Below are 21,215 nucleotides of genomic sequence, written 5' to 3'. Positions count from 1 at the left end.
CTCTACCGGATGACCGAGCTTCTCACCCTATCTCTAAGGGAGAGCCCGGACACCCTGCGGAGGAAACTCATTTCAGCCGCTCCTGGGTCTCGTTCTTTCGGTCACGACCCATAGCTCGTGACCAAGGTGAGGGCAGGAGCGTAGATCGACCGGTAAATCGAGAGCTTTGCCTTTTGGCTCAGCTCTCTCTTCACCACGACGGACCGGTACAGAGTCCGCATTACTGCCGACGCTGCACCGATCCGCCTGTCGATCTCGCGCTCCATCCTGCCCTCACTTGTGAACAAGACCCCAAGATACTTGAACTCCTCCACTTGGGGCAGGATCTCATCCCCGATCCGGAGAGGGCATTCCACCCTTTTCCGACCGAGGACCATGGACTCGGATTTGGAGGTGCTGACCCTCATCCCGACCGCTTCACACTCGGCTGCGAACCGCTCCAGTGAGAGCTGGAGATCACGGACTGAAGAAGCCAACAGCACCACGTCATCTGCAAAAAGCAGAGACGTGATGCTGAGGTCCCCAAACCGGACCCCCTCAACGCCTCGGCTGCGCCTAGAAATTCTGTCCATAAAAATTATGAACAGAATCGGTGACAAAAGGCAGCCTTGGCGGAGTCCAACCTTCACTGGGAACGAATCCGACTTACTGCCGGAAATGCGGACCAAACTCTGGCATCGGTGATACAGGGACCGAACCGCCCTTATCAGTTGGCTCGGCACCCCGTACTTCCGAAGCACCCCCCAGAGAACCTCCCGAGGGACACGGTCGAACGCCTTCTCCAAGTCCACAAAACACATGTGGACTGGTTGGGCGAACTCCCATGCACCCTCGAGGATCCTGCCGAGGGTGTAGAGCTGGTCCACTGTTCCACGGCCAGGACGAAAGCCACACTGCTCCTCCTGAATCCGAGGTTCGACCTTCCGACGGATCCTCCTCTCCAGCACCCCTGAATAGACCTTACCAGGGAGGCTGAGGAGTGTGATTCCCCTGTAATTGGAACACACCCTCCGGTCCCCCTTCTTAAAGAGGGGAACCACCACCCCAGTCTGCCAATCCAGAGGCACCGTCCCCGATGTCCACGCAATGCTGTAGAGGCGTGTCAGCCATGACAGCCCCTCAACATCCAGAGCCTTTAAGAACTCCGGGCGGATCTCATCCACCCCCGGGGCCTTGCCACCGAGGAGTTTTTTGACTACCTCAGTGACTTCGACCTCCGAGATTGGAGAGTCCGCCTCAGAGTCCCCAGGCCCTGCTTCCACAATGGAAGGCGTGTCGGTGGAATTGAGGAGGTCTTCGAAGTATTCCCCCCACCGACTCACGACATCCCGAGTCGAGGTCAGCAGCACACCATCTCCACTGTAAACAGTGTTGACCGTGCACTGCTTCCCCCTCCTGAGACGCCGGATGGTGGACCAGAATTTCCTCGAAGCCGTCCGGAAGTCATTCTCCATGGCCTCGCCAAACTCCTCCCACGCCCGAGTTTTTGCCTCAGCAACCGCCGAAGCCGCGTTCCGCTTGGCCATCCGGTACCTGTCAGCTGCCTCCGGAGTCCCGCAGGCCAAAAAGGCCCTATAGGACTCCTTCTTCAGCTTGACGGCATCCCTTACCGCCGGTGTCCACCACCGGGTTCGGGGATTGCCGCCACGACAGGCACCAACAACCTTACGGCCACAGCTCCGGTCGGCTGCCTCAACAATGGAGGCGCGGAACAAGGTCCACTCGGACTCAATGTCCCCCGCCTCCCCCGGGACGTGGAAAAAGCTCTGCCGGAGGTGGGAGTTGAAGCTCTTCCTGACAGGGGATTCTGACAGACGTTCCCAGCAGACCCTCACAGAGCGTTTGGGCCTGCCAGGTCGGACCGGCATCTTCCCCCACCATCGGAGCCAACCCACCACCAGGTGGTGATCAGTTGACAGCTCCGCCCCTCTCTTCACCCGAGTGTCCAAAACATGCGGCCGCAAATCCGATGACACGACTACAAGGTCGATCAACGAACTGCGGCCTAGGGTGTCCTGGTGCCAAGTGCACACATGGACACCCTTATGCTTGAACATGGTGTTCATTATAGAAAATCCGTGTCGAGCACAGAATTCCAATAATAGAACACCGCTCGGGTTCAGATCGGGGGGGCCGTTCCTCCCAATCACGCCCTTCCAGGTCTCACTGTCATTGCCCACGTGAGCATTGAAGTCACCCAGTAGAACGATGGAGTCCCCAGAAGGAGCGCTCTCTAGCACTTCCTCAGGGACTCTAAGAAGGGTGGGTACTCTGAGCTGCCGTTCGGTGCATAGACACAGACAACAGTCAGGACCCGTCCCCCCACCCGAAGGCGGAGGGAGGCTACCCTCTCGCTCACCGGGGTGAACCCCAATGTGCAGGCGCCCAGCCGGGGGGCAATAAGTATGCCAACACCTGCTCGACGCCTCTCACCGTGGGCAACTCCAGAGTGGAAGAGAGTCCAGCCCCTCTCGAGAGGACTTGTACCAGAGCCCAAACTATGTGTGGAGGCAAGTCCGACTATATCTAGTCGGAACCTTTCTGCCTCACACACCAGCTCGGGCTCCTTTCCAGCCAGAGAGGTGACATTCCATGTCCCTAGAGCCAGTTTCTGCAGCCGGGGATCGGACCGCCAAGGTCCCCGCCTTTGGCCGCCGCCCAGCTCACTATGCACCCGACCCCTTTGGCCCCTCCTATAGGTGGTGAGCCCATTGGAAGGGGGACCCACGTTTTCTTTTCGGGCTATGCCCGACCGGACCCCATGAGCGAAGGCCCGGCCACCAGGCGCTCGCCTTCGAGCCCCACCTCCAGGCCTGGCTCCAGAGAGGGGCCCCGGTGACCCGCGTCCGGGCGAGGGAAAACGACGTCCATTTATTGTAATCATCATCAGGGGTCTCCCTTTATTTCTGTGTGAATAAATAATTTTGCAAGTTAATAATGTTTAAAAAAATACAATTAATTTATTAAGTGTAACTAATGAAAGAGGGGCGGCTCGGTGGAGCACTGGTTAGCACGTCCCCCCTCACAGTTAGGAGGGTGCCGGTTCGATTCCACCTCCGACCCTCCCTGCGTGGAGTTTGCATGTTCTCCCCGAGCCCGCGTGGGTTTCCTCCGGGCACTCCCACATCCCAAAAACATGCTTGGTAGGCCGATTGAGCTCTCCAAATTGCCCCTAGGTGTGAGTGCGAGTGCGGATGGTTGTTCGTCTCTGTGTGCCCTGCGATTGGCTGGCAACCGGTTCAGGGTGTCCCCCGCCTACTGCCCGATGACCGCTGGGTTAGGCTCCAGCACGCCCGCGACCCCCGTGGGGACAAAGCGGTACAGAAAATGGATGGATGGATGAACTAATGAAAGAAAAATCTAAATTGTATATATGCAAACGTAACTCTTCAAAATAAGTTAAACAATGCAATGATCAATGATTCAAAAACGTAAAAAAATGCACACCAATAAGATAAATAATCAAATATATTGAACCAAGTGAAAAATGTAGTGCTTAAAAATTATACAAAATAAATATGACTAGCGGGTGTATTGTAGCATGAACACTGTTTTTCCTATTTTTATCCTATACCCTGAATGCCTCAGTTATAGAGAGCAATGGGGGTGACTTTCATTGTGCATTCGGATTTACGGTATTAGTTGCGTTTCTGCTGAATATTTCACGCACTTCTTGTCCACGCACAGGTATGACGGGTTTCTTTCATTTTGTTCTTTCGTCCTCTCCGCAATACGATAATGTGGAGGCACGTTTGATGTGTACCTAGCAACTATGTTAGCTAGCTAACGATCTTGACGAAAACAATTTAATCCTAAAAATGTTTTACGAGCAATTTCATCACGAACGTCATTGGTTTCGTGGAAAACGGCGATTTTAAGTTGGCTTATCATGCAGGACATTAATTGTTGTCTGTTTATCTAACAATGGAATTTGTTGTTCACGTGATTTTTGCCCTGAGGTCATAGAATTGTTTGTACTTGTACGAGTCAGCAACGAGTCCACTGTTGTGGAAATTAAGAAAACAGCGCCTTTGCTTTGTGCCTGCAAGATTGGACGATATGCTTAAAACAGCAAATTCCCCACGGACATTTTTTTTAGGGCTCAAAAGACGGACATGTCCGGGGAAAAGAGGACGTCTGGTAACCCTACGTAATACCAAACAAGCTTTGAACGTTTTTCCTTTTTAATGTTGTCTGAGAGACAATCTTTGTATGTCAGGGAGGAGCTATATTTAGTCTGGGTTGTTAGCAAACGTTCTGGTTAGGCTTTGCTGTCTGTGCATTTCCATTGCACATTTATTTTCCAAATCAAGTCATTGTTACTTCTTTTTTTTTTAAGAAACTTAATATTTGAAAGCATAAAAAAAATTCTGCCCACATTTTTGCTAGATGGATTTGTGTCTCTAACCTCCAGGAATAGAGAACAGTGAACCCTTGGGGACCGAAATAAGAAAACAAAATCTTAATGAATAGAATTAAAATGTGTATTAAAATAATACAATAAAAATAAAAGAATAAATCGTTATTAATGCCCCAAAAATAAAACAAATACATTTCACACTCATAGAAATATGAATTATGACTCAATTAAATAATTCATAACTCTGGAGTAGCTGCATCTCATTTGCGTCCTCCTTTCTCTGCAGCTGAGCGTCGCGATGTCCGACGTGGAGATCCGCGAGTACCGCGATGGCGACGCCTCTACGGTGCGAGAGATCTTCTCGCTGGGCATGAGCGAACACGTGCCGGCGTCCTTTGTGCACCTCCTCAAGCAGCCGCTGAGTCAGATGCTGCTGATGTGTACCTTCTGCACCCTGCTGGCCAGCTCCAAGACCTTCATGCTGCCTGTTCTCGCCGTCACGCTGCTGCTGGCCGCCACCCGCCAAATGCTGGCGCACAAGTTCAACGCTTATATCGACGATTGCTGCAGCACAGGTGTTAAACTCGAGGCCCGCCTAGTATTAGGGATGACAATTTTCCACGGAACCGCGGATTCACATGGTTTTTTCCATTGAAAGTATCATTTTTGTGAATTGTGTAAATCCGCTGGAAAATATTTTTTTTATATATGGGGGGGGGGAACATTAGCCTCGGCAACTCGCGAGCATTCCCTTGCGACAGCATATATATATACCCCTCCGCAACTTTTCCGTGCTTTTTCACATTTGCCATTCTCATCCCTGTAGTATATTACAATATTATTTATTGCATCTTAGTCTGAGTGGGGACTGACTATATTCCCCCCGGTGGCCAAAGTAGGTACACAAATAAAGGTCATCATAATAACATGACCTTGACATACTTGTCCCACAGACCTCAGCACCATCGGCGAGACCTACATGGCCCCCAGGGACGCCTGCTTTTGGGTGGCCGAAAGTGAGGGCCGCGTGGTGGGCATGGTGGCCTGCCTGCCCAGGAACGGCGACCCCGAGTGCCTGGAGCTGAAGCGCATGTCGGTGCGGCGCAGTCACCGCCGCATGGGCATGGCCAAAAAGTTGTGCCGGACAGTGGTGGACTTCACGCGCGACAGAGGCTTCGCCGCTGTGGTCCTGATCACATCGGTGGTCCAGACGGATGCGCAGAAGCTGTATGAGGGCATGGGCTTCCGCAAGGTGCGAGAGTTTGTGGAGCCCGACGTCGCCGCCAAGCTCTCAAACTTCTTACTCTTTGAGTACAGACTGGACCTGTGCAAAGACGGCGCAGAAAAGTGAAAAAGTGCACATTCCAGGTCTACTTTTGTTGTAAGCATTCTGTGCTGAAATTCATGAGTGTATTTTAGACACAAGTAGAAAGAAAATGAGAAAAAGAAATCATCAGATTTAAGCTTGCAAAAATCACAGCAACAAACTTCCCTATCGCTTACCTATTTATCAAATTAATATATATTTTCTAAGGAATTGGTTAGATCACAGGTGTCTGAGCCTCAACTGGCCCATTGCTGTTTTTCTATGTGGACTGCCAAAGCAAATTATGTGCATTGACTTGATATTCCTTGGTAAAATACCCAAATCGCAAATTGTCTTCTCTTTTAAAAACATTGAAATATTGCAAGTGGTTTTTGGTTCTACCCCCCCCCCCCCTCCTCTCTTTTTTTTTTTTTTTTTTATTAAACGTAATCGTATTTGAACAAAGTTTTTACTGGCGTCTGAGTTTTTTTTTATTTGGTACATAACATTTTATCATCTTTATTTGAACACGAGATGGCAGTACAGCACCTCAAAGGAATGGTGACAAAAACACAGTTTAATTTCACAACGGATTGTTTTATTGATAACTCAAAAATAATGAGCGTTCCGTCCATGTTTATGCGCGCGGATGAATGTCACTTTTGAAGCGATTCTGAAAAAAATAGCAAACAGGAGGCAGCCAGACGACTTGTTTCGCATTGTTCGGCAAGATTCTGCCCCCCCCCCCCCCCCCCTCAGAAAAAAAGTAACTTTTTAATAAGGTGTTAAAATTTGTACGGAAATGCTCAAAAAGCCTGACGATGTTTCCCCCTCCCCAAAAAAGAGGACGACCAACAAATGAGACAAAACGTAGACGGTCCGAATACTGTAAAAACGACCCCGACTCGACTGTTTTGCCGTCACCGTTTGTGCTGGGTGGTCGACACCTCGATCGTCATTTTTGCCGCCTCTGATTGGCTGTGCTTTTGATGACTGGCTGCAAAAAAAAAAAAAAAAATTGTGTTGCATTTACCAGCATGACATCAGACAGAATCTCCACATAAAACAGTTTTTACAAAATATCACTCATTCACAGTCAATGTATAACATTCTCATGCTCAGATGTGTGGCTGCTCAATCGGAGTAATCAATCAATGCGTCTTGATCACATCCTTCAAATACCACCCCTTCTACACACTACAAACCAGCTCGAGCGGAAACCAAAAATCTTGGCCTCAAGTTTTCTCTTACAGTAGATTTCTGCTACAGGAGATTGATAAAAAATATGATAAGTTAAATAAATAAGAAACTGCTACCCAAAATTAACTTTTGAGTTTTGTTATCGTTGAAAAAGTGCTGCGAGGCCGCACACCAGAGGCAAAATAAATAAGTCCCCCACCGAGCAAAAACCCAAAATGCGGTCATTATTTACAGAGCCCTCGTCTGAGCGAACGGCGACAAAGTCGCACGGCGCCGTCGGCCAACAGCATAGCTGCATGACGGCGAAGAAAAAAAAATAACGTGTGACAAAGACGGGGTGAGGTGGCAACCGGGTTTAGTAGGGAAGCGCGTGCACAAAGAGTTAAAAATCAATCAGATAAAGGAAAGGGGGGGGCGGAGCGGGGCAGCAGGACGGTGTTCAGTATTCATCCTGGTCCAGGTGGGCTTGTTCGTCAAGTTCTTCATCTTCCGGAGGCGCAAAGCCCTCCTGGAACACACAATGAGCACAACGATCAAATTATAACTTGTTCAATGACCCCCCCCCCCACCGCCGCTTTAGAGCGTTCTGTTCTAAACATGGATTGGTTTTGATGGCAAACTAAGGTACTGCCAAATATCAGCCTCTTAACAATTTTACAAGCTTTAAAATATTGCTTGCCATTGAGTTTTGTTATATGTCTTTTCACCGTGGGATAGTGGGTAACGCAATTTCGATCTCTTTGTGTGTCTTGGCATTTGAAGTGATTGACAATAAAGTTGACTTTTGACTTTGAGTAGTTGATGTAACTTCATGCTGTGTGTCTGTGATGATGTCACAAGCTGCTCAAGACGTTCACATTTCCAAACAATGGCCATTTGAGCATTTTTCATGTTAGCGTGGCGTACCTCTGTGGCGTAAAGGATGTCGATTATCCTGCTGAGCACCGGGTTGCTCTCGCTTTCGTGCTCCTGGCAGATGAGTTCGATGTCTCGTAGTTTACTGAAATAAAAGTCTCTCTCCTTCTCAAGGCCGTCCACAGTCAACTTCAACTCCATCAGCTGCACCAAAAGGGAAGACCAAAATAAAAATGGTAGCGACCAGACGGAAATGCCAAAGTACTGTGCTCTCTGGCTCGTGGTTGGACCTGCTGATTGAGCTCCGTGATTTCCGCGTCGCTGCCACCGTTTCGAGACAGGGCAGGGTTCTTCCTCAAGGCCGGGGTGGTGTGTTGGACCCTCTGCGGCGTCGGCATGTTTTTGGGCACCGTCGGAGACGTCCTCTGCGGTCCTGGTGGCAGTCAGAACACGATCGAGGCCCGGTTGGCATTTGATCTGAACTTGTGTTGTAAAACACTTTATGGACATACGACGCCACCTTCGTGTTTGGATGGATTTGGGAGCGCAGACAAGACTCGAAGACCAGCAATGACAAATAACATTTCAAAAAGAAAGCAGCTCAAGTCGCAAACCAAAAAAGTCAAACGAGGCAATTTGCCAGAAAGAAGCACTCAATCAGGCAAGTTTCAAGTGCTGTTAGTGCTTAAAGTGGCGCTCTAACATTTGACTCCCGTCTTCAATCTTGGATCAGATGAAGTTCATTCAGCTGGTTGGCATTCTTTGCAACGATCGGTTGACCGCCCAAAGGAAGCGGTACCGGTCAGCGCAAAGTGGGATTAGCAAAAAATAATAAGAATTTGACGGCCATTCACGGCTTGCAAAGCTCACCAAAGACCGTGCAGCAATGGACCCAAAAAGTGGTTCTGGTTACCTGGAGTTCTCTTTGCTTTGTGGCTAAAGTGATCACCTGGGTTGAGGGCGGGGGCCATATCCTGCCCCTGTCTGGCCAGCATCGGGTCGTATTCCTTGCAGTCATAGTTGGCGTCGAAGAACTTCTTGAACCACTGCACAAACTCAAAGTTGTCCTGAAATTTGCCCTTGACCAGCTTTTCTACCGAAATGATCTACAGGAGCACAAAAAGATGAGCTCAAAACAAAAAGCAGAAGGTAAAGTGAAGCGTGTCGACAAAGCGAGTCGAACCTTGTCGACGCTCATCCGTTTGAAGGCCGCTTGAAGAACTTTGAAGTTGTGTATAAATTCGTGCTCCAGTTTGGCTTGAAACTTGACCTTCTTGAGAAGGATACAGCCCGGGAACAACATGTCCATGAACTGGCAGTACGCCGCCCCTGCAAAAAAAAAAAAAAAAAGGAACCGTTTGCCGCCTCTGCTGCGAGTACCTCTGCCAGTCCCGTCTTACCTGAGCAGAGCTGTTCGATTTTGGTGTAGGAGAGCTGCAAGGAATCGTTGACCCACGCCAGCATGTCATGGCGGCTCAGGTTGTCAATGGAGACAGACGTGGCGTACACATTCACTGCCATCCCCGACCTGAAAACAAACACGCACGTCGCTGAGAAGTCCTTCCATTAGCGTGCCACATGAAACACCTCGTCAAGCACGAGATCCTGTTCTCGTGGAAACGCCGTGGTGATTCTTGAGCGTCTTAACGGGTGAGGAGTCGTTGGCTCTGTCGCTAATCCGCACGTGTGCGGCGGGGGTGCATTTGAGAGCATAATCCCTTCGGAGTCTTACACAAACACTTAAGCGTGTGCGTGCGTGCGTGTGAGATCAAACATCTGGCAGCATCAGCCTTCTCGATGCTCACTTTACCTGAGCCCTCGGGACAAGTGATGTCATATTCAGCCGGCAGCAAGTGGCAAAATGCGTTTTTAAATGGACAAGAAAATAATGACCGTCAAATTATTTACAGACAAAAACTGACTGACTGAAAATGACTAATCCACCAATCTCTCAAAGGATTGGTGTCAGCAGCCTTCAAGAGCACCCAATACCTAAAAATTAGTCAATACAAATCACTGGTGTCAATAATCGCCCATCTCTTCAAAAGATGTTTGAATATTCTTAACTTACCCAATATATACACATAAATACGTCTACATAAGAATCACTGTATACACTATAGTTATTGGTGCAAGCTGCGATCATGGGTTTCATAGTAATAAACCAACGGCAACACTTCGTTGCATATCACAGTAAACCGCCATTTACGGAAAGTAAGTTCTTCAATTTATTTTCCTTCTGGCTGAAAATACGCAATGAAGTGAGTGAGATTTTTTTAAATTCTAGATATCGATGATGGTGCTGAGGGAGGGCGTCTGTCCTCCGTCGAGCAGCCGCCGGCAGGGCCTCGTTAACCGGGGGATGACTGCACCAACATCCGGGGTGTGAAACGCCCAAGGCCGGCTAGACAACAAAAAAAGGGCGGAGGTCTGCTTGTCATTCCTATTCGGGGGGGAATGTTTTTGTCTCGCAGCCTCGACAAAAAGGGCTTGACTGCCGCTTTCGACAAGGCCTCCCTCCCTCTGCACATACCTCAGCACTGGCGATCGCTTCACGCTAAACATCATTCCAAATCAGGAAGAAAAGATGCGAGCAGGGTGGCTGCAATTACTGACCCTTACTTACTGCGTTCCGGTTTCTGTCCGTTGTCGTCGTGGTACCGTGAAAGCCTCCGCGGTGCGCTGTGCCTTCCTGCCTGGGTGCCCTGGTTGCTTTCCGGCCGCCCTCTGCTCTTCTAGCCGCTGGTTTCGGCTCGGCTACTGTCTGCTCGCTCCTCCTGTGACTGCGCATGCGCTGCGGCTCCACGCTGCTTACAAGGGGTTGCCGATTAAAAATAGAACTTTGGCCGCTTTATGCCGTCGACACATGATGGGACTTGCGGTTGTTTTTCCCCCCTCATCTGCCCCTCGTTCCACCTCCGAGGACAAATACGTTCATTATATTCCATGACAATCATCTGATAAGTGATTCAATCATGTCCAGTGTATGAGCTGTGTCAGAAAAGTTCCAGGACAATAACGTTACAGTATTACGAGCGATAGTGCAGAAGTTGCTTGAAATAAAATGAAGTCAAATTAAATACGATTTAAAAATACGAGCGAGAGTGCTGAAGTTTCTTGAAATAAAATGAAGTCAAATAAAATATAATTTCAGTCTACTGAATTATATGAAATGAAAGTTTAACTGCATATGGATGGTTAAATGTTATTAATATTGGATTCTACTCATCATAATTCAACCACACACAACGTGCACATACCAGAGCCCAGCAAGGAACTTCCTGCCTTGCCTCCTCTGAGAATTGCGTAATCACGGCTGCCTGCGCTGACAGGTTATGCAGTTAGATTGGTCTTCTGTCTGTCTTTAAGTGTTCAAACACTGTGGCTATATTAACTAATTTCCGTAGTTAAACCTAGTAATTTTTGCCATCTGTCTGGAACGTCGTGAGCAAAACGGCTTTGAAATGAGACCCAACGGAGGCAACGAAATATAATTTTCTCAGCCTTATGGCAGGGGGCGCTAGTGATCCCGGGATGCTTCATGCCCCCTGTAGAATAAGTGATCTCCAGTTCAAATTTACAGTGAACAACTGAGGAGCAGTCATCCAAATGTTTCGTTCTACATTAGTTTTTGTTTTTTCGTTTTTACATTTCGTTTTACAATGGAGGATTACATATCTGAACTCAAACGACTCTCAACTATGGATTTTTGGTCGAAGCAGAAGGCCGTCAATAAAGGAAGACCAACTCCGGAGTTAAAAGGTTTGATTTGGACAATGGGACTTCGGAGCAGGTCTTTTCAAACAGAGTGGTACGAACGAAAAGATTGGCTGTGTGGATGTTCAACAAGAAAACGTCTTTTCTGCTTTCCCTGCCTGCTTTTCTCGAGCTCTGACAGCGTTTGGACTACCAATGGATATTCCGATTTAAAAAATTTGCCGAGGAGCCTATTCAGACATGAGCGGTCCGCCACTCACATCCAAAGCCAGATCGAGCTCAAAACATTTGGGATGTCCAGGATTGATTTAGCTTTGGACGAGCAACGAAGACTGAACATCAGCATTCACAATGCAAAGGTGAAAGAGAACCGAGAAATTTTAAAAGATCTCATCAATGCCACTTGCTTCCTCGCCAAACAGCAGCTAGCATTTCGTGGAAGTCGTGGCAACTTCGATGAGCTCTTACATGCCTTTGCCGAGAAAGATGAGAAATCCACTGTATTTTCTGGCTTGTCGAACAGTATACAAAATGATTTAATTGAAGCAATTGGGGATGTCATTAGAAATGACATTAAAAAGGAGGTCAGTGCAACTCCATTTGTTGCCATAGAGGTAGACAAGACCACCGATGTGACAAACCAAGCTCAGGTCTCGGTCATATTACGCTATGTGGCTCAAACTGAAGCAGGCTGTGAGGTGAAGGAGGCGTTTTTGGGCTTTGATGACGTAAGTGAGGACAGACGCGCTCCTGGTATTGCCGAGTATGTCCTGGGAGTGCTGGAGAGGTATGGCTGTGTTGAAAAGCTTGTAGCTCAGACCTATGATGGAGCAGCTGTAATGGGCTCAGAGCTTAATGATGTGCAAGCTAAAATAAAAAAAAAAGTTCCCGAAGCCATGTTTACCCACTGTTACGCACACAAGCTGACCTCGGTGCTAGTGCATTCAGCAAAGTGCATACCCGAGTGTCGCGCATTTTTTAAAACAGCTGAGGGACTAGCATCATTTTTCAGCAAGTCTACAAAGCGCACTCAATTGCTGGATGAAGTTGTTAAGCGCCGCTTACCCAGAGCCGAGCCTACAAGATGGAACTCAAACTCCAGGCTGGTGCAGACGATAAGCATGCATCAAAATGATCTGCGCGCATTATTTAATGCCATTCAAGAAAACCCTGACAGCTGGGATAATGATACGCTGATGCTGGCAGCAGGATACGATCGGTGGCTGTCAAAATCATCCACATGCTTTCTTCTCATGACATTCGAGGACCTTTTCAATGAAACCAATGCACTTTACAGAGTGCTGCAGAACAAAGTAATGGACATTGAATACTGTCTTGCACGCATCCGCGACACCGATGAAGCTCTCGAGTGCATGAAACTGGAGTTTGACAGTTTCTATGTCCAATTTGAGAGGAAATGCAACGCACTTGGCCTGATAGAGTGTAAAAGCGAGCAATCAGTCACAAATGAACGAAAAAGATTGTTCTGTAACATTCTGGACAACATCAGCTGTCAAATGAAGGCTAGATTTGACCATTTTGGTGAGCTGGCTTTCCTTGGTTTGATGGACTGTACAAAATTTCCAGAAATGTGCCAGAATTTTGATGACACGAAACTGCAGAGCCTGAAAAAATACGCCAAATTCTTTGACTTTGTGAACCTAAAGGCGGATCTCGTTGGACTGTACGGCTCAGAAACGGTGAGAGACGAATGTAAATCTCCTGGACAACTTCTCAACTTTTTGGTCCAGAAGAAGCTCATTCAAGTAGTTCCTGAGGCGACAAAGTTACTCCAGCTCGTGATCACTGTGCCAGCTACGATGTCGTCCGTGGAGCGCTCAGTTTCAGCGCTTAAGAGGCTGAAAACATACAGTCGGAACAGGACTGAGCAAGGACAACCTTCTTCCCTGGCAGTGATCTTCATTGAGACTGAGAGACTTTTAAAACTAAAGGAAGACAAGGACAACTTTTACAAACAAGTATTTGATGCTTTTGTCCAGAAGGATCAGCGCATGGACTTTATATATTTATAAAGAACGCTCAAAAACAAGTTTTTGATTCCATGTGCTTTATTGAGTGTTTTTTTATGTGTGAAGACTGCTGATATGGGATTTTAATGAAAATAGTTAAAATCAAATAATGAATAAGTTACTGAAGAGAGACCAACAGCAATGTGTACATATTCTGTTAGGTTAGACAATCTCATATACGTTTTCTGTTCATATGTGTTATTTTATATAAACATAACTGCTCAATCAGAACATGAATACAGCACACAGAACTGTGCAAACACACACACACACACACAGGTTTAGTGAACGTTTCGCCGCTGCATTACTCCCGGCATTTTGGTAATTGTTTTCTTTTGTGTGTGTGTGTGTGTGTGTGTGTGTGTGTGTGTGTGTGTGTGTGTGTGTCCTTGTCTCCTCCACCCCAGATTGTCTGTGAAGTGTTCAGTTCAATAGTATGTCTGTGAGAATTGTTATGCTGAATGGTTCTGAATGGGTGGGACCTATGCAAATTGAGTTGTACTGAAATGTATTGTTTGTGTGAGATGTTGCCTTAAGTGTTGCTGACTGATTATTGTAATTTGATTGTCGGGGAGTCTCTGGGGGCCTGCTCCTGTGGTGTCTCACTTGTGTCATTCTGTCTTGTATTGTCTCCCCTGATGTTGGAATGTGAGTGGGGCGAAAGATTATTGGAATTTCATTGTGGGGAAGACTGATGGAGGTCCCGGGGCCTGGCCTCTGCGTGGGGCCATGTGCTGTGATGGCGCAGGTGGGGGCCGGCGGCATCGATTGTCCCAGGGGTGGCCAACCTGTGACGTATCAATATTGAAGGCGTGATAGCAGGTGAGACTAAGAAAGGATGATGGGGCTGAGCTGTGAAGGTGGGTGAATGGACGCCTGTGTGTCTGTGAATTTGTACGTGTGTGCGCGCATATGAATGGCCAGGGTAGTTTAATGTGAAGGTGAAATTCCTCTCACCTGTAAGTATAGTACAAATTGGAATAACTATGATTTGATCACGACAAAATTGTTCAATGGAGAAGGCCCGTTTCTTGTGATTGGACAAGATAGAATCACCTAGTTCCAGCTGCGATGAGTATGCTAATGTGTCGGGACACTTTGCTGGTCCCTTTTGCTCCCAATGACACTATTGTCACATTGGGCGAATGTGTCAAAGGGGGGGGGGAGTGGGTGAGTAGAATAATTTTGTCTCTTGTGATATTCAATGTTTTTTCAAATGTACTTGTTTTTGGAGTCTTAACAGGACATGTAAGAATTCAACATACAGTGATGAGAGGAGCAGAAGAAGCCTCTCAAAAGGAAGGAGTTAAATGAGAGGAAACAATCTGGAATGAACAGAAAATGTGGTCACAATTTAGGGATGATAAGGTTTAACATTTTTTTAAAGACTAGTGCAAAAGTTGCAGAAAGGGTGCTGTTTTCCCAGACCAATTTCAACCCATCCAGTTGCTGTTCCAGATGGTGGCAAGTACACATACATAATTGTCCAGTTTTATGGTTCTAGATTTCCTGAGCATACTACTGCGCATCCGGAAGCAAAGACTGAGATCCAGATCACCCCAACTGTCTGGTGACAAGTCCTGAAGAGGATGTGGACAGAGCCCAGGTGGACTGGACCCTTTGAAGTGTGTGCCCCTGTGAAAGATTCCTGCGGTGATCCAGATCAGCATCCACACCCGCTGTTGGGGGGTGACGTCAGTGCCTCCCCAGTCATGAACCTCACCCCACGTCACTGCCAGAGCCCGATCACTCACACATTCAAGCATGCAAGGAGAGATGTCACAGTGAACACACTGATTTATAGATTTATTGAAATCAATTAGATAGAAATAGGACCTATGATTAAAATAAAGGGTTTAAAATTAAACAATGTTTAATAATTGAATAACAGATGGATACTTTAGTCTAATTCTTTCTACCTATTAAATCCAACTCGGTAAACGGCGCTAATGAGCCTGAACGCAGCCTCTCATTCAACTCAAAACGACGAAGAAGAAGAGGTAGAGCTAACTTTGCTAGCTTGCTAGACGTTGCCGACTGACCTCCGCCCGCTCCTGCCGCAACATGGCTTGTATTCGTTCCCTGGGTGTTCTCTCCAAATTGACGCTAAGGAGATACGCCGCCGCACCAGGTAAAACACACCGGAATGTTTGATGTTGTCAAAAAAATGTTAACATATCTTTTGTCTAAGTTAGCGTATGTAAGGCTGGCTGTCTTACTCAGTTGGACTAAAAGTGCTAACTGGTTCAAATGAAAGGCGTGCAAAGGCTAATGTATGAAATAACACAAGTTTGCGAGTCCTTAGTTTACCATATCACAGTAACCTTTCCCCCACTTTTAACATTGACATTCTTTCCAAATGTGACTCGTAAAGGAACTTAGGTTTAATGCGAATATCAGTACTGCCAGGAAAAGACTGTTGAAATTGGACAATTCTGCTGCAGATAGTATTAATGAGGTGTCAGTTTGAATTATTTTTGTTGTTGCTTTCGTGTAATGTTAGTCTCAAATTGCTATTGAATTGGCTCCGATTAGAAGTCTGGCATCTCGAATGTGGGTGAAGGGTCACCCATGACACAGGGTTGCAGTGGGAGCGTATTGAGGTCGGTCATTCAAATCCTCTGACGGCCATATGACAAAACGAATAAGAAAGTAAATAAATATTTACATTTAACATGCAGCAGTGCACGTTTTCAAAAATCCATTGTTACTGTCGTAGTGTATCAGCATTCTTTATGTGTTACTTTTCTGAACTATATAATTTTTGCTCGTTTTTTGTTTTACTACACAGGATCCTCCTTTCGAACCTTCTCTGTGGCCACCCCAATGCTAGGTATCACTTAAATGATAATACCTTCCTAATCAAAAACTTTGCAGATTTTCACTATTGTAAATCGTAAAGAATGACAGTTTAGTTGTCTAACAGTACGTTGTCTCCTCCTGTTTTAAGCCCGAACACACGTCAGCTATGAGGTCAAAGACGACGTCGCTGTGGTTCGAATCAATGACCCCAATTCCAAGGTAAAACACAATTATGTTTTGAGGGGGGGCTTTAATAGGCCATATTTTTGTATATGGGAAAAGTCTAAGCACAGAAGTGTGCATCTGCCAATAATTCTTCTTTCATTCAGGTCAACACACTGTCGGTCCAAATGCAAAAAGAGCTGACGGAGGTGATGAACGAGGTGTGGGCCGACAATGCCGTGCAGAGCGCTGTCCTCATCTCCTCCAAGCCGGGATGCTTCATTGCGGGAGCGGATATCAAGTAAGATGGAACCTTCAAAATCCAACATTCATAACAATGTTTGTTATTTTGGGGGAATGTCATCAATGACCACGTTTGGGCCGTAGTATGATCCAGAACTGCAGCAACGCCGAGGAGGTCACGACACTCTCGCAGGAAGGCCAGAAAATGTTTGAGAGGATCGAAAAGTCCCCAAAGCCCATCGTGGCCGCCATCAATGGCTCCTGCTTGGGAGGCGGCTTGGAGGTCAGCTGAGTGTCTTGCTGCCACACTGTAGTTTTTCCCCTTTTCTTTCACCTCTCAATGATCTCCTTGTCAACCTAGTTTGCCGTCGCCTGCCAGTACCGGGTCGCGACTAAAAGCAAGAAAACGGTGCTGGGTACGCCAGAAGTCATGTTGGGCCTTTTGCCGGGAGCCGGAGGCACGCAGAGACTGCCCAAAATGGTTTGTCCTGTGATTTTTTATTTATTTATTTATATTTTTTACGGATGAATCCCAACAATTGCTTTTGCTGCCTCCAGCTGGGTCTGCCCAGCGCCTTTGACATGATGCTGACGGGACGAAACATTCGAGCAGATAAAGCCAAAAAGATGGGCCTTGTCGACCAGCTCGTAGACACCCTCGGTAAGACAAGGACTTCCTTCACCTCGTGTCTTATTCGTCAAACATCGCCTAATAGTCCTCCTGAACAGGACCCGGTCTAAAGAGCCCTGAGGAGAGGACCATTGACTACCTGGAAGAGGTTGCCGTGGAATGTGCCAAGGGCATCGTGAGCAAGAAGATTCCTTTGCGCAAGGAGAAGGGCACGATGCAGAGTAGGTCACGGCCTTCCTTCCGCACACTACGCGACGCCACTTGAACACTTCTGACTGCCTCTCCCTCGACAGAAATTCAAGACTACGTGATGGGCTTTGAGATAGTGCGCAAGCAGATATACAAAACGGTCCACGGCAAAGTCATGAAACAAAGCAAGGGGCTTTATCCTGCCCCCCTCAAGATCATTGAAGTAAGTTCTTGTCCTGTTCATGAACATTTAACATGACTTGCAGTTGAATTCTTTGGTTTGTTGCTTCCAGTGTGTAAAAACCGGCGTGGAGCAAGGTCCCGATGCCGGATACCTGGCAGAGTCTCAGGTACAATTAGCCACTCGTGTGCGAGGAGTGTGTTCTTGGTGCAGGTAACAACCGACTCGCTCTCTCTGTGTGTCGCCAGAACTTTGGGCACCTGGCCAAAACTACAGAGTCTGCGGCCCTCATTGGACTCTATCACGGTCAGGTGGCGTGCAAGAAAAACCGCTTTGGGAGCCCCGCAAAGGAAGTCAAGTGAGTCACTCTGCGGCCATCTTTGTAGTCCTCCGTTCAAGTTCGAACCGAATGGTATCTCTTCCACTAGAACGCTGGGAATTTTGGGCGCTGGCCTGATGGGAGCAGGCATCGCCCAGGTGACGGTGGACAAAGGCGTGCACACCATCCTCAAGGACACCACAGAGGCCGGGCTGGCCCGCGGCGAGCAGCAGGTGTACAAGGGGTGCGTTATTTTTGCAAGACTCTTCGGAGCGGCCGTTTATTTGAGGCCATACAACCCAAACTCGGGGTTGTCAAAATTTTTTTAATAAAATTTGTCATGCCAAATGTTTTTTCATTGTTAGGCTGAATGACAAGACCAAAAAGAGGAGCATCACGTCCTTTGAGAGGGACTCCATTTTGTCCAACCTGTCTGGCACGTTGGACTACAGCAGTTTCAAGAATGCCGACATGGTGATCGAGGCCGTGTTTGAAGACCTCAAAGTCAAACATGCTGTCCTCAAGGAAGTGGAAGCCGTGAGTACAACTCATAAACGGAATGCAGGCTTTTGATGAAATTCACATTCGATGCTGCAAAACCCTTCATTGGAAAAAAAAAAAGCTTTGGTGTATGTTTGCATGATTCGGTGAGTGCTGCTGTTTTGCCTTGCAAATGAGTTGCATTTAAACTCACCCACACAGGTGGTTCCTCCTCACTGCATCTTTGCCACCAACACATCGGCTCTGCCCATCAAGGACATTGCCGCCGCCAGCAAGAGGCCTGACAAGGTTTGGAAGAAATCTTTTTTTTTTTTTTTGTTTTGTGAGCAAGAGTCGCGAAAAACTAAAAAACATCTTCGTCATGGTCAGGTCATCGGCATGCACTACTTCTCCCCGGTGGACAAGATGCAGCTCCTAGAGATCATCACCACCGATAAAACCTCCAAGGACACCACGGCGTCCGCGGTAGCTGTGGGGCTCAAGCAGGGCAAAGTCATCATCGTGGTCGGGGTGAGGCTTTCTTGGACATATTTCAGGAGAAGTTTAAAAAAAAAAAAGAAAAAGTGTGCAGCAATTACATGGAAGCGACTGTGTGTCTACAGGACGGACCAGGATTCTACACCACCCGTTGTTTAGCGCCCATGTTGGCCGAAGCCGTGCGAGTATTTCAGGTTTGTCGCATAGCGCTTACCTCAAGTGCACGTCGAGATTTCAAGTTCAGGATAATCTCCAATAGCAGTCAGGATTTTTCAATAGACTCGCAAAAATGTTGAGCATGTTGGCCTCACCGTTCGGTCGGTCATCCGCAGGAAGGGGCGGACCCCAAGAAGCTGGATGCGCTCACCACCAGTTTCGGCTTCCCTGTGGGCGCTGCCACGCTCATCGACGAGGTCGGCATCGACGTGGCTGCCCACGTGGCTGAGGATCTGGGCAAGGCTTTCGGATCGCGTTTCGGTGGTGGCGACGTGCAAGTCCTAAAGACGCTGGTGGACATGGGATTCAAAGGTCAGTCGTTCCTTAACTTGAAAACCTTTTTTCAACTTGACTGTATTCTCAAAGGATGACTTATTTTCTCATATTTGACTTTAATAACCAACTTTTCATTTGTGGTTTTTGAGTTTTTGTTGAAAATAACTAATCTTGTAGCATTACGAATTTTGTTGAGAAAAGTAATTTTCCCCAAAAAAACATACTCAATTTAAAGCCCACGTATCACACTAATAAATTCTTCAGTTTTACGTTCTGCTTATTTAGTTGTGGTATATAAAGTGGAACAGCGATGCTTTTGTCGGATGTTCAAAAATTTTATATTAATAAAGATTTTGTTTTGTTTCTTTAGGTCGCAAGTCAGGAAAGGGCTGCTACGTGTACCAGCCAGGCTTGAAATCTAAAGACGTCAATCCGGAGATCGGGGAAATCCTGGAGAAATACAAAATCGCTCCCAATCCTGCTGTGTTAGTTCACGCTCGTCAATGAAATTACTGAGCTGCGGTTCCATTCTGAAAGCGTCTTCCCCTTCATTCCAAATCGTTTTTTTTCTTTTTTTTTCCAGTTCGTCCGACTATGACGTCCAATACCGACTGGTTTCTCGCTTTGTCAACGAGGCGGTGTTGTGTTTACAAGAAGGCATCTTGAACAGCCCGCTGGAGGGAGACATCGGCGCCGTTTTCGGTTTGGGCTTCCCCCCCTGCCTTGGAGGTCAGACTTTCCTATTCTGTTATCACACCATGTATAAAGTGGACATATTTAAAAACAAAACAAACACCAAAATTTTGGCCTCTGGAATGTCTGCCCACCCATAGGTCATGAAAGGTCACAACCAGCATATGTTTTACCCAAACAATCTGCAGTGTTCATGTTAATCACCATCTGTAAATGCAGAAAGGAAACATGTTTGTATCTGCAAATAATGAGAATTCACGTTTCCATCTGGACTTCCAGGCCCGTTCCGGTTTGTCGACACCTTGGGTGCCGACAAGCTGGTGGAGAAGATGCGGAGGTACGAGGCGGTCTACGGTGATCACTTCACGCCGTGCCAGCTCCTCCTGGATCACGCCAGTGATTCCACAAAGAAGTTTCACAAATGAACCGCTCGTCGCCTTTGGCCTGTCGCCGCTTAACACGAATGCAGTTGACCACATCAACAAGGTGCCTCAAGACAAGAATTGGATACTTTTCATTTTTACCAGATCAACACACAGGTAGTCGGTGATATAGGTGCATTAAAATATTCCAAAAGAATATACTAATTCACGCTGAAATGTACCAGGATGGCAGGTAGTGTTTGTTTTGTATGTTTAAAGATGTTATGGGATTGATAATGTAAATGTAGGGCCTTAAATAAATTTTGTTATTGAATCAAAGGCTTTTTATGTGTTTTGTATGTATATGAAATTACTTATGTCAGAAATGTAACAAAATGGTGAATCGGTTTTTAAATTATTTATTCATTTTTATTCATCTATTTTAATTTAATTGTAATATGCATCTGGTAGAAATTCAAATACTTAAGTATCTTTAAAAAAATTAAAGTTGAATATTTGTATGTGTTTGCCAGGTGACAAGGTTAGGAAATATTTTTAGTGTTATGGACAAAATAACATGCGTTTTTTTATTAAATACATATTAGTAACCAATTTTGGGGAAGAAACTGGTAATATAATGCAAGAAATACAGCATTACATGACGGCCCGAAAGCGTGTCCGGCCTGTCCGTGCTG

At 46.8% G+C, this 21,215-nt stretch overlaps 3 protein-coding genes across 7 annotated transcripts; 2 read left to right on the top strand and 1 right to left on the bottom strand.

Annotated features, from left to right (window-relative positions):
• The first annotated feature begins 3,556 nt into the window (after window positions 1-3,556).
• nat8 (N-acetyltransferase 8) lies at window positions 3,557-6,134 on the top strand. Its single transcript, XM_085931487.1, has 3 exons — window positions 3,557-3,687; window positions 4,647-4,935; window positions 5,314-6,134. Exons 2-3 carry the CDS (start codon window positions 4,659-4,661, stop codon window positions 5,709-5,711), a joined length of 675 nt encoding a protein of 224 aa, XP_085787613.1. The 5' UTR covers window positions 3,557-3,687; window positions 4,647-4,658; the 3' UTR covers window positions 5,712-6,134.
• A 37-nt stretch (window positions 6,135-6,171) lies between these two features.
• On the bottom strand, window positions 6,172-11,171 carry mapre3a (microtubule-associated protein, RP/EB family, member 3a). Of its 5 annotated transcripts, XM_085931482.1 has the most exons (8): window positions 10,982-11,171; window positions 10,348-10,528; window positions 9,122-9,249; window positions 8,905-9,050; window positions 8,635-8,827; window positions 8,012-8,154; window positions 7,773-7,925; window positions 6,176-7,374 (listed from the first exon to the last, which is right to left on the bottom strand). In XM_085931482.1, exons 3-8 carry the CDS (start codon window positions 9,240-9,242, stop codon window positions 7,306-7,308), a joined length of 825 nt encoding a protein of 274 aa, XP_085787608.1. In that variant the 5' UTR covers window positions 9,243-9,249; window positions 10,348-10,528; window positions 10,982-11,171; the 3' UTR covers window positions 6,176-7,305. The 5 variants fall into 5 exon arrangements, with proteins under 5 accessions (XP_085787610.1, XP_085787609.1, XP_085787611.1 ...); XM_085931484.1 differs by lacking the exon at window positions 10,982-11,171 and having other exon boundaries at window positions 6,172-7,374; window positions 9,122-9,250; window positions 10,343-10,629; XM_085931483.1 differs by lacking the exon at window positions 10,982-11,171 and having other exon boundaries at window positions 6,173-7,374; window positions 10,338-10,628.
• Window positions 11,172-15,436: 4,265 nt separating this feature from the next.
• On the top strand, window positions 15,437-20,859 carry hadhab (hydroxyacyl-CoA dehydrogenase trifunctional multienzyme complex subunit alpha b). Its single transcript, XM_085931481.1, has 20 exons — window positions 15,437-15,599; window positions 16,260-16,301; window positions 16,419-16,489; window positions 16,600-16,733; window positions 16,820-16,958; window positions 17,037-17,156; window positions 17,234-17,336; window positions 17,405-17,527; window positions 17,600-17,718; window positions 17,789-17,845; window positions 17,925-18,034; window positions 18,105-18,239; window positions 18,361-18,532; window positions 18,698-18,784; window positions 18,866-19,006; window positions 19,099-19,167; window positions 19,306-19,501; window positions 19,836-19,950; window positions 20,049-20,194; window positions 20,438-20,859. The coding sequence occupies exons 1-20, from the start codon at window positions 15,533-15,535 to the stop codon at window positions 20,581-20,583; spliced, it is 2,292 nt and encodes a 763-aa protein (XP_085787607.1). The 5' UTR covers window positions 15,437-15,532; the 3' UTR covers window positions 20,584-20,859.
• Window positions 20,860-21,215: the final 356 nt, after the last annotated feature.

Source organism: Syngnathus leptorhynchus, chromosome 15, assembly GCF_054491065.1.
Source record: "Syngnathus leptorhynchus isolate UIUO chromosome 15, UIUO_Slep, whole genome shotgun sequence".
Taxonomy (NCBI): Eukaryota; Metazoa; Chordata; class Actinopteri; order Syngnathiformes; family Syngnathidae; genus Syngnathus; species Syngnathus leptorhynchus.
Note: the sequence above shows the minus strand (reverse complement) of the source record. Positions and strands in the feature narration are given on the sequence as shown.